We start from the raw sequence: 12,742 nt of genomic DNA on the forward strand, positions 1-12,742 counted from the left end.
CGCACACAGAGACATTCTAGGGTTAATTTTTGTTGGAAGCAAATTAACCTACAGTACTAGTATGTAAGCAATCAACTTATGCTTTTAAGTGATGCCCAAATAAATGTAGAAACAGACATCAATTACAATAATGCTCATGAAAGGTAGAGGTGTGTATATGCTCCAAATCCTTACTCTGATAAAGTTTTTATCCAAGAAAACCAACAGTTTACATTACAATGTCTGGAAAGTGAAGGATGACAGATAGTACAATGGTCATTGCCTTTCTTCCAGTTGCTGAGAGCACCAAAGGGTTTAATAACTACAAGTACAAAGGAAATCTCAAAATACCCACCAGTGAGGGAGAGAAGGAATACATATCTAAGCCGTACCTGGGCTCACAGAGGCCCTTATTCTGATCGGTGCGGCCCGATCAGAATATGCGGCCAGGACCGTGCAGGCGAATCCCCGCCTTCCATACGGATCGCCACCTCCGTCCGTACGCGGATATGTGGCGGTCCGCATGAAAGTGGACGGGGATACGCCTCCTCCATCTTGGGAGCAGCCCCTGCATTCGATGGTCGCCAAACATCGAATGCAGGGCCGCACGCTCCACCAGCGCCCGCCACCCTAGACCACACGGACACTTGTCCGTATGAAATCATGTATGGGGGCGGGCAGCTGACATCCGGCGATGTCAGATGCCCGCCCCCTACACATGCGTCACGGCTTCATTACCATGCATACGCCCTGCGTTTGCATGGGAACGCCCATGAAACGCGGGGCGTATGCATAGGGTAATGAGGCTAAGTAGCCCTTCACCCCCCTCTCCGCCCCCTGTGCGGCGTCTAAAGAATACGTTCGGCGAAACCGCTTGCACATGCGCAGAGTGACCTCTGCACATGCGCAGTCGACAACCATCGGCGGTACGACCGTATGCGGAAAAATCCGCACCAATCAGAATAAGGGCCAGAGTCCGGATCTCCCCCTGATGCATCCTTCCTCGGCCCCCCTGCAATCACCTTGCAGGAGCAGCAGTTACTGAAGATCAGGAATGCACCCGGCAACCACATGCTGCGCTCCCCCCAAGCTGCTGGCACACAGGACGAGGAACGTTACTGTACCGGCCCCTGCTCTGTATGCAGACTGTGATGTGCCCTGCCCTGCACTGTGAACGATTCCCGCTCCCCCCGCCGGAGACAGTGGTGTAGCTAGGTGCCACGGTGCCCGGAGCAAGGCCATGTTTCGTGCCCCCCCTCCCCCCGCAATGTGCAGTAAGCGGGGCTCTTGCGCTGCAAAAGGGGGCACACCATACACAGTAATGCCCATTGCACGTTGGGCAAAATAAACCCGCCGAAGAGCTACTAACATAAAAAAAAAAAAATCTCCCTAATTACCAAATAATGCCCTTTACACATTATGCCACACACTGTAATGCCGCTGACACATTATTTATGCCACATACCATACTATGTGCGCACGCCACAGGCCACATGGGGTGCGTCCAATGAAAATAGAGGGTGTGATACACATATGCCCCCAATAGTGGAATCAGTGCTATTTGAGGGCACATGGTGTGTATGTGGACATGTAGTATCCCCACTGGGCATGTACCCTGCCAGGTACTTCTGTTTGCTTGCACCCAATGTTTTTTTAACAGATGGACCTGGCAGGGTACCTGCACAGTGGGGATACTACATGCCCACACACACCCTGTCTGTGCCCTGAAATAGCCAGTATAAAAGAAAAAAAAAACATTGGGAGCAAGTAGATTTTAATTAACAAATGTACCTGGCAGGGTACCCCGTGCCCTGAAAAAGTCTGCATTAAAATAAAACATTGGGAGTAGGCAGATTTCACCTTGCAGGACCTCACAGCCAGCGGGGATCACACACACAGCAAGCGGGGATCACACACACACAGCCAGCGGGGATCACACACACAGCCAGTACCAGAGGCGAGCTGGGTATAGCTGTCGGAGGAGACCCAGAGCTGTCCCTGGAGTCCGGACGACCACGATGAGCAGCATTTGTAGCAATCTCCAAGTGAGTCCCGCACCACGTCGGCGCCGTCGCAGCAGGAGGTCACTTTCTTATGCAGTTGACCTTCTGCCGCCAAGTGAGTCCCGCTCCACACCGGCGGAGCAGCAGGAGGGGAGGGGGGGCGGAAAGGTACTCTTTGCTCTGCTAGCGGCCAGCTGCTGCCGCTGTTCTCAGGGAGCGGGCGGGTGTGCGGGCTGCACGGCTCCGCTACTGTCACCAATGCCTGCCACTGCCGCGCCCGCTCCAGATGCCCGACATTTTGCAGGTCATACCTTCTGGGGTTGGGGGGGTCTGGTTATGCGTGCCCCTCGGCTGGACCAGCTGCTGCAGTGCAGGCTCTGATCCCGGCAGATAGGGCTGGCTCTGAGAGCGGATACAGGCTGTCAGTGTATGACAGCCTGTACCCGCTGTCCTATCACATCTGTCTCAGTGACATCCCTGTCACTGAGGCAGATGTGTAATTGCCGCTTCCCCATTGATTTCTAATGGGCTTTTCTGACTCTTATTGTGCCCGTCCTAAGCTCCGCCCCTCGCTGCTGACAATATTCAATTATCAGCAGGAGGCACCGCTCTCACTGCCTCCCAGCTTCCTCAGCGTCCCACCACATAAATGATTTAAAAAAAAAAATACAAATAAGATATTTCTTGCACAGTATATGTGTTTTAAATATGTTTGTATTTTTTTTTATCATTTATGACAGGTGAGGCTCTGCCTCCCCTGACTGCACGTCCCTGATATTTATGATATTTGAGGGATTATTTGTTAAGGAGTTGTCTGCTGGCTGTAGGGTATGGGGTCTGTGGGCATTCTCAGTTGGGAGTGGTGAAGTATTATTGAAAATGTTGAGGCTTGTCACATCAGCTTAAAGGTTAGGGGCCACCAGACAGCCACAGGCTTCCGAACAGGTGTAGCAAAGTAATTATCCCACCTACTTTTGGTGTTAATTGCGCATACATTTATTTGGGGCAACCCATGTGAGACCACCTCTAGACATTTTCCCAGGTCCACTTTTAATTCCTAATCCACCCCTAGATTTTTGTGTAGTTTAGGACGCATTTTATGTCACCATGTTCTTCTTGTACATGAGGTTAGTAAACCCTCCCCCTCCAACCTCAATCCTGGTCCTAGAACACACAAGGAGTCATAGGTGATAGATGCAACTCGAGGGTATAGGTCATAGGGCCTTATTCAGATCTGAGCTCAGTACAAATTTGTTTGGAAAATGGGCAAAACCATGTGCACTGCAGGTGGGGCAGATGTAGCCTGTGCAGAGAGTTAGATTTGTGCGTTATTTTGTTTCTGTGCAGGGTAAATACTGGCTGCATTATTTTTACACTGTAATTTAGATTTTAGTTTCAGCACTTTTTACATCTGCCCCACCTAGAGTGCACATGGTTTTGCCTACTTTGCAAACAAATTTGTTCTGAGCTCAGATCTGAATAAGGCCCTTAGAGTCAACAGTATGAAGGTCAACAGGACATTGGTCAACAGGGCTTAAGTCAACACATGAAATAGGTCGACAGGGTCAGAAGATCGACCCAAGCATTCAGTCGACATGAATTTAAAAAAAACATTGGTCCTGAATGTTGACATGGACACCATATCAGTGTACCTACCATGTCCCTGCCATTATTCTATCTCCTATTCCCCTCCAGGTATATGTGGACCCAGTGCATGATGGAAAAATGGACAAAACTGAAGGGGATCTAGACTCTACCATGCCCCGATGCAAAGCATGTCCAAACCATGGCACTCCAGCTGTTGTAAAACTAGTCCCATCATGCCTTGCCACAATTTTGCTATTAGGGAATGCTAAAACTAAGGCAAGGCATGCTGGGAAGTGTAGTTTCATAACAGCCGAAGGGCCACAGTTTATACATGCCTGCCCTAGTGGAAGATAGGGTATGAAATACCCCTGTTTTCATCAAAAACTCGAATAGGAGTTGTGGGCTATATATCATGGACATAGTTTTTTTGTGAGCACTTTCATTAGGAGGCCCGCTAATAATAAATGTGTCAGAAGAAAAATGCCAACTGGGTACTTATATGTTAGTTGGGCGCCGTTACGTAGTTTGCGTAGTGGTGTATTGAGAATACCAATACACCACTATGCTGGCTACTTAAACTACGTAAGTTATGAAAATGACGTAAGTTACGCAAATTACGTAACTGAAGCCCAGCTAATACATAATGGGGCAGATGTATTAAGACTTAACAAGAGATAAATGCAAGGCTGATAAGGAGAGATAAACGTCCAGCCAATCAGCTCCTTACTGACTTTTTTCAAACACAGCCTGTAACATGGCAGTTGGCAGGTGATTGGCTGGACATTTATCTCTTCTTATCACACTTGCATTTAGCTCTTGTTAAGTCTTAATACATCTGGCCCAATGGATCATATGGCCACTATCCACGTCATACCCCCAGTGTCCACGTGGGCGTGGAGTTAATTTTAGAAAGTGTGGTGAGCGCAGCAAGCCATGGTGGCCGTGATGTGGGGAGACGAGTGCCAGAGGGGATGTCGTGGATGGCAAGTATAATGCTCCCCCCTTCGCTCGCTGCCCACCTGCCTAAAGCCCGCTTAATCCTATATGTTAGTCATGTGCCCGGCAATGGCTACGGTGAGAACGTAGCCAAGCTACATTCTCAGCATAGCGTAACCGGGCGCCCAACTAACATATAGGTACCTGCAACGGTTTTATAGAACTACCACTGTTACAAATAACCCAACCCAAGCCAGCTAGAAGGTTTGGGGCTCACAGTAAGGCTTTAGAGATGGATATCCTATAAACTAGACAGAGCTTCCGAAATGCCATCATAACAGTCCAGGTTTTAAGGATATCCATGCTCAAACACAGGTGATCAAATCAAATTGACTGAGGTAAAGTGCCAGATGTACTGACATTGATCCTTTCCATGGTTTCCCCAGCAGCTGACCCACTCCCCTCACCTATTAAATCATTAGCACTTACTGAGTGGCTGTGTGGCATTTGGGAGGCAAAGGTGGTTTCCAGGCATGCATATAAACAAGATCATCATGTGTGTCCTGGCCTTGCCAGCCAAGCAGATAACTTAAACCAGGGTGCAGGCAGCATCAATATTGCAGAGCCCTATTGGGAATCTTTCTTTAGTTATTGGAAATGAGCAAGACTAATACCCAGAAATAATACACAACAACTATAAAATGGCAACAACTATTTATTGCATATGGAAAATTCTTGTCTGTGTGAACGTGACATAGGATGGGTGAGGGTCCACGACACTGGGGAGAACGGCGCGGTGTGGAAAAATTCCCATGTTGACTTACAACAAACTGCTTGTACCACTTAGCACATAGTGTGGAATAGAAGCGTAGTTTATATGTAGTGTTATATAACGTATCTGGCATATATTTATGAAAATTAGCACTCGTGATGATAAAAATGAGTTTCTTAATCACTATTGGTTACAGAACCTGTTTTCATTTTGCGTTTGCACTATTTCTTTTTTTGAACAAAGCTTCTGTTTTTGTTTTTTCTTCTTTCATTTGAACCTTCTACAGTAACTACAACATTAAGGCAGCCATGTTACGCACCTACCCAGCATTCCTGAGAGTACAACCTAGAGCAGTGGTTCTCAACCTAGGACCCCCAACCTTTTCCAGGTCACTTGACACATTTTAAAAGATTTCCAGGTCTCCACACAGAATCACAGGTGAAATAATTAGCTCCACCCGTGATTCTGTGTGGAGACCTGGAAAACCTGCACTGTTAGAGGTCCTTAGGGACCAAAGTTAAGAACCACTGACCTAAAAATTCACTGGCACCTATTTTGAGGCATTATACTTCAGTAAAGATAGGATACATTCTCAGAAATAATAGAGCCGCCAAAAAAATGGCTGCCTTCATTGTGCATAGCCAATGAGCTCACGTTAGTGTCATTAGAAACCATTTTCATCCAACATCTTTACTAGTTGATAGGCTTCCCCAAGCTCTAGTTTGTCCTTCGATAGAACACAGATATGTGTACTTGACTGAATGATACACAATATGGCCCTACATTTATCATGCCAACTTTATAAATTCCAGATCAGTCAAATCTTGATATGTTACATATATTACATGGAGATTATTGAAAAGGTCATGGGCTTGCGATGATGCGGTAATTGGACATGTCTGAGCCATGCTTATAGTACACCACAGTCCCCTACACACAGGAGAAAAGCCATTTGGTGGAGCCAAAACAATTTCCATTTCACTGCTGTAACGAATCAAGAGACAAACAAAATGGCTACATTCCCTATTGCGGGTGTTCAGCCCTACCATTTAAAGCAGCAAATAATTGAGCACTCTTTCTGTTAACAATCCCACATATACGACAATCAGCAACATGTATGTAACGTGTACATTACAGAAGCCTGGGTGTGACCTAATAGAATTGTCCAGTTTATAAAAAAGTTTCACAACTGCTGGATAGCCACAGGTTGGCTAGGCCTGCAATTGGAGGGACTGTAAAATGTAATGAAACCACAATAGAAAAGGTGATGTGATAAGTTTGAGCACACCCTAAAACAGGCATGGCCAAACTGTGGCCCTCCAGCTGTTATGAAACTACACATCCCAGCATGCCTTGCCATAGCTTAAGTATTCCCTAAGAGCAAAACTGTGCCAAGGCATGATGGCACTTGTAGTTTCACAACAGCTGGAGGGCCATAGCTTGACCATGCCTGATGAGATTTGTAGTGCCATAACACCTAATGAGCCACACATTGTCCAGTCCCAATGTAGACCTTTTGAATGGTCCCTGTGGTGCATATAATGAAGACAGACATTTTGCATGTTTTTTCCCCTCATACCTATGGAAACTTGATACAAGCTATTGCAATGTGGTACATGGGAGTCATTACATTAATGGTGATACAAGAGATGACACAGGAACTATTGGCCCATATCTACTGCCTATGCCTCATGCATATTGGACAAGAGTCAGTATTGATAAGCGACTGTGTAGTTACACACTGACTTTAGTAGAAGCATAAATGCCAGGTGTTCCTGACACCGCTGAGAGCCATTTCCAGAAGTCTGAGCTACGCGGTGCAGACTACATGTAAAGTACAATGGAGAAGGGACATGCCTCATCTCTCCATAGCAAATACAAAAAAATTAAATACTAATACTCAAGGAAGGTGCCACAGAATCCACCTCAAGTTCACGGTTAGGATAGATTCATTCATTATAAAGATACCGTACTGCTGTTCCTGCACGCTTAGTTGTTGACACACTGTATAGGGAATGGGGCACCTTAAGTAAAACCATTTTATGATATGAAGTCTCAGCAACAGAGATATGGAAGAATACTACTTGTAAAAATATAGCATTAGTAGAAGCAAGCAGGCTTTATAGAATACAAACAATGTAATACACGGCATGCATTTTCCTTAGCACATCAAAGTAGTTGTTAACCTTGGAAATGTCAGTCACTGGGGAAGTACCCAACCAGTGTAGCACATCGCTGGGGGTAAGACTAGAGAACTTTCAAGCTGTATGAGTAGAAAAATTATGCCATGAACGTAGCCTAGGTAAAATGTGCAGGGAGCAAAGTTCAGCACTATATTTAAACATTCCAGCCATCTCCGCTCTCGTAGAATTCTCCAACGCTAAACGGTAACTGAACTACCAGTAGGATGAGGATGGTTAGATAAGTAAGGTAACAAGATCTCTCCTGTGTAATGTTCTCTGCTAACTTCCCACTAGACCAGAGAGAACACGGCTATTAGACTGTGTCTCATATCAGTCATACTGCCTCAACATCAGTGTAAGACCGGCATGTCCAAACTATGACCCTCCAGCTGTTATTATTTATTAGCAGTTTCTTATATGGCGCATACAGATTCCGCAGCGCTTTACAGAGAATATTTGACCATTCACATCAGTCCCTGCCCCAGTGGAGCTTACAATCTATACTCCCTACCATATTCCCTAGCTGTTGTGAATCTACACATCACAGCATGCCTTGCCATAGTTTTCGCATTCCCCAATACCAAAACGGTGGCAAAGCATGATGGGACTTGTAGTTTCACAACAGCTGGAGGGCCATAGTTTGGACATGCCTGGTGTAAGATGTCAGAGCTATACTCCATCTTGTTGGAGTATACTGTAATATACTATCACATGAACAGGTTTGGGCCACACTCAACCAACCACATGAAGGAGTTTTGTTGCAACCTTTGGGAGGTAATGAATTATCCTCCATACAGCACTAACGTAGTGATTTCCATATCTTTGGAGCACTGAAGCACCTGGATGGAAGGCAATTCAAAATAGATGGTGAAGGACAGCAAAAAGTCATGTCCTGGCTTCAGGCGCTGGCCACTCATTTCTTGTATGGCGTGATAGTTGCCTTAGTGTACCGTTAGAACGAATGGTTAGTATAGGGACTATGGCAGTGATGGCTAAACTTGACACTCCAGCTGTTGTTGAACTACACATTCCAGTATGCCCTGCATATCCAAACTGTAGCAGGGCATGCTGGGATGTGTAGTTCAACAACAGCTGGAGAGTCAAGGTTAGCAATGACTGGACTATGAGGTAGATCTATGAAGCAGTGAAAGTGGAGAAGTGGGCCAGAGGAAGTGGCCCATGGCAACCAATCAGCACTAAAGTAACTTATATAATTTGTATAATATAAACTTTATACAGGGCAGCGGATTGGTTGCCATGAGACTTCCCCTTCCTTATCCCAACTTCATACATCTAACCCTATGTGAGGGAAAAAAATCTGTAGCAAGGTCATACTATCGATTGTATGTAGATGTACACAATGAGAGGTTGTTACCGGTACTTATGTATTATCTGGGCTCCCATGTTAAATGCACCCCATTTTTTCATACCCCTACTATCCAACTACGCATGGAGTTGATTTTATATAGTGTGGCGAGCGCAGCGAGCCCCGCGAGGAGACGCGGTCTCACAAGAAAAACGGGAGCCCAGATATTACATAAGTACCTTGTTACCTTATATACTGAACCACCCTCTTTGATTGAGAATGGTACAAATCTGTATGTCTTACTTAGCAAAGACCCGATGTGATCAACCCATTGAAACTTCAGAGCAGTTCACATATGACCTTGAAGCAAAACTATTCAGTAGCTCATCAACATCTCTCCTTCAGTAAGGAACATTTACAAATGCGTGCACCAGAGTGTATTATAGGAGGAGAAATCTCCTTTTGTGCTCACCCTGGGATAAGCGCTCGGGGGCCTGATTGGCGCAGCAGAGACGCTTTTTTCTCTCATACTTTACACAGAACCGTTAAAATATTTTACTCCGTCCACGTGCATCTGATAGGGTTCATTAAGCTACAGTTTAAGTTCAATAGAAGCGCCAAGGATTTTAGCTATTAATACAATTGTGAAGTAATGACTAAAAAAAATGATAATCACAGGATAAGCATTATTTCTACTGGATGTATCATCGACTTAGTCCTGAATGCAGTGCCAGCATGCTTGATTTATCCACTACCAATACGTCAACGCCAAACTGCCGAATTGCACAAGATCGACACATGGAAAAGTTGACCCCGGTTTTTCAGTGTCAATGTCAACACCTGAGCAAGTGGACCCCCTCTATTCGCATACTCTCACATGCCTTGCTGTGCTACGGTCAAGTGACTTTCCTGCTGAATGCGGTTCTCAAGCAGAATCCAGTTGGATGAAGTATAAAAAATAAAAAAAATCAGAAAAACAAAAACAGGAAATAAACTCATGTCAACTCATCAACCGGATCCCCACACTACCCATCTGTGCAGTGGATAGCGTGAGGTGGTCTCATATCGTGGTCTCTCATCTCCTATGGGAAGCACAGACAGGCAGAGATGTATGATCACAGACTACACTGGGAGTGGAATGAGGTCCTGTATGGATAATTATCATCTAGCAATAGTTCTCCATTCGGTCCATTACTATATACAAGGCTCACAGCAGCTGAACGTCCTTAGGAGCGATAGAGGAGATACAAAAGGACTGCTACATTTTCTGAACCTCCGTTTCTGATGACGGAAAAATCCATGCTTCATACTCCACTTCCTCCTCCAATCAGAGTATGTTCTAAAGACATGCATGTCAGTTTCCCTTCTTCATCGATTATATCCCTGGAATGCAGAACAGCGTGTCGCATCTCAACCAACAGGATGCAGTGGGAGACACAAGAACAGCATTTCTGCAGCTCATTAACATTCATTCCTATCCTGCCAGGCTAAAAAAATAAATTAGAACATAAAAATGATTAAAAAAAGTCACATATCCCTTTTAAAACAGCCGGGCGTACAACCAGTGTCCCTGACAAGCCGTCTTGTTTTCCCATTTTTATTTGAGCTGTAATACTTTGGTGTGTGATTATAATCTCAGTTGATGGAAGTGTCCGCTCTGGGTTGGGAGCAACCTCTGACCCTGGGTCATGTGACCAGCGCTAGAGGGGAGAATCGAGGTTATAGCTTCAGCTTTCCTGATTGGATCTTTTTGTAAACTGCATCATCCAAGGCAATGTACTTTCCTTGCTGAGAATCCAGGACGTACAAAGCATCTTTCACCACATTTGGATCAAAGCCCTCTTTCCTCATGTCTGTCTTTTGAAATTTATATGTTCCTGTTAAGATACAAAATGGGCGATCAAGTAGTCTGGTGCATAATAAGAATACAAATACAGTTTTTTCTATACAGGTAGAGTCTCCCTTATCTAGAGATCTCTTATCCGAAATATTAAAAAAAACTTTGTTTTTATATAGAATATTTCCGAATTTTTTTGTCCCCTCCCTCTTGGTCATACTTACCAAGTCCCGATGTCCACAGAGGCCTTCAGGATCTTCTTCAGCGGTCCCAGGAGTGCATTGCGCGGGTGCGCTGGTAACATCACCGGCGCGCCTGCAAACTCGTGCAATGCATCTCTGGGACCGCTGAAGAAGATCCTGAAGGCTGCCGTGGAACCATCGGGGGGACCAGGTAAGTGTGCTAAAAAATATCAAAAAAAAAACTAAAGAAATCCCTTATCCGAAATGCTTGTGGTCCCGAGCATTTTGGATAAGGGATACTCAACCTGTAATAATATTCTAGGATTCCATTTAATCAATCTGTAACTAATAAAATTCCCACAACCAATCAATAACAGAACACACATGCTTAATTTAACAAATCATCATAAATAAACCACACCGACATTGTAACATGGATCTACCTAAGGGCAAATTGCTCCTTTAATTGAATTAGGCCCAAAATGTTTATTAGCAGAGGTAGCCATATTCCTTCAAATTGGGGGAAAAAAACTCTGGTGATCAAATTCTTCAGATTGTTAAAATATATATACAATTTGAGTATCCCTCAATCATAAATACAAAAACCGAAATATTCCGAAAACCTAAATATTTCGGAATATCCTGGTTTTTTTTTTTGTATTCACCCCCATACCGTTTTTTCATACTCACCTGGGGCCTGGGATATGGATCATATGGTCGACACACTACACGGTCGATATGGGTCTAGGTCGACTCAATCATTAGGTCGACATGGCGTTTTTCAGGAAGCAAGCGAGTGGTGGGCGCCACTTCTGTATGATGTTTAGCTATATGCCATAGAAAGGGATGCTCACTTTATAAAAACTTTTTTTTACCCAGGGATTTTTCACTGTTTTTTTTTTTACACAGTCGATATGGACACAGCATTGCACTGCGTCCACTCGCCATGTTTCGGCACACTATTTTATTCTCCCACCATGCCCTAGTGGATGGTAGGGCATGAAGTACTGCCTGTCGGCACATGTCAGCTCAAAAAACAGTGAAAACCCCATGTCGACCTAATGCTTGTGTGTCGATCATCTTTAGGTCGACCAACTGTCCGTATTCCCTCACTTGGTCCCCCAGCATCCATCTTCAGAGGCATTCCCAATGATACATTGCGCTGTGATGTTATAACATCACCTGCCCAAAGCATCATTGGAACCGGGGATGCCTCTCAGGACAGACGCATTGGACGCATGGGGACCAGTATAAGGGATCACTTTGGAATTTGTTTTTTGTTTTAAAATTTCTGGTGCATTCTCAAAAAAATCATGCCAACCTACCTATAGATATTGTCCATCAATCATCTGTATACCAATAATAAGGGAGGTGGATCCTTTTGGTGCATTTGGGAAATTGCAATGGCCAAAGTCATTGACAGTGGCGGCCTGCATGAACTTCTTCTTGTTGTGGAGTGTCTATGCTTAGGCTTCTCCGTGTGACCTAAGACCAGTGACCCTGCTTCAGCCCCCAGGCATGTAAATGGAGTGCCACTGCCTTGGGATTTACACTAATGTGACCATCTCTGTGGCAATCACCTGACTGACTGTGTGGTGCCTGCAAGTAAGGATCATTTTGGTGGAAATTTTTATTTTATTTTTTTAAAGGAAAAACGCAAGACGCCATCAAAGTTCAGGTGCAGGAACTAGCGGCTCACTCTTGTGGACATTAGTTTTTACGGACTTGTTCATACTTTTACCATCCCAGTGGGCATAGAGGGAGAATAAAGTACTGCTTGAATCATGGCGAGCAGTGTGAAGGGATGCAGTACACTAACTCTACCCCTCCATCCGTTCCTACTCATCCTATTGTTTTTCGTTCGTCCACCCACCTCCTTTTAGTATGTTAACTCTTATGAGTAGGGTCCTCCTTCCTCACGTACTCACCCTACCTCTTTACCTCACCAGTGCTCCTG

At 44.9% G+C, this 12,742-nt stretch overlaps 1 protein-coding gene across 1 annotated transcript in view; it reads right to left on the reverse strand.

Annotated features, from left to right (window-relative positions):
• Nucleotides 1-5,204: 5,204 nt before the first annotated feature.
• The window catches only part of SLC27A4 (solute carrier family 27 member 4), a 37,841-nt gene continuing 30,303 nt past the window's right edge, over nucleotides 5,205-12,742 (reverse strand). The window contains exon 13 of the mRNA XM_083158998.1: nucleotides 5,205-10,643. Coding sequence (XP_083015124.1) covers nucleotides 10,486-10,643 — 158 coding nt within the window. The 3' untranslated portion in view covers nucleotides 5,205-10,485. The remainder of the gene's footprint in view (nucleotides 10,644-12,742) is intronic.

This window comes from Crinia signifera, chromosome 9, assembly GCF_055691185.1.
Source record: "Crinia signifera chromosome 9, ASM5569118v1, whole genome shotgun sequence".
Classification (NCBI taxonomy): Eukaryota; Metazoa; Chordata; class Amphibia; order Anura; family Myobatrachidae; genus Crinia; species Crinia signifera.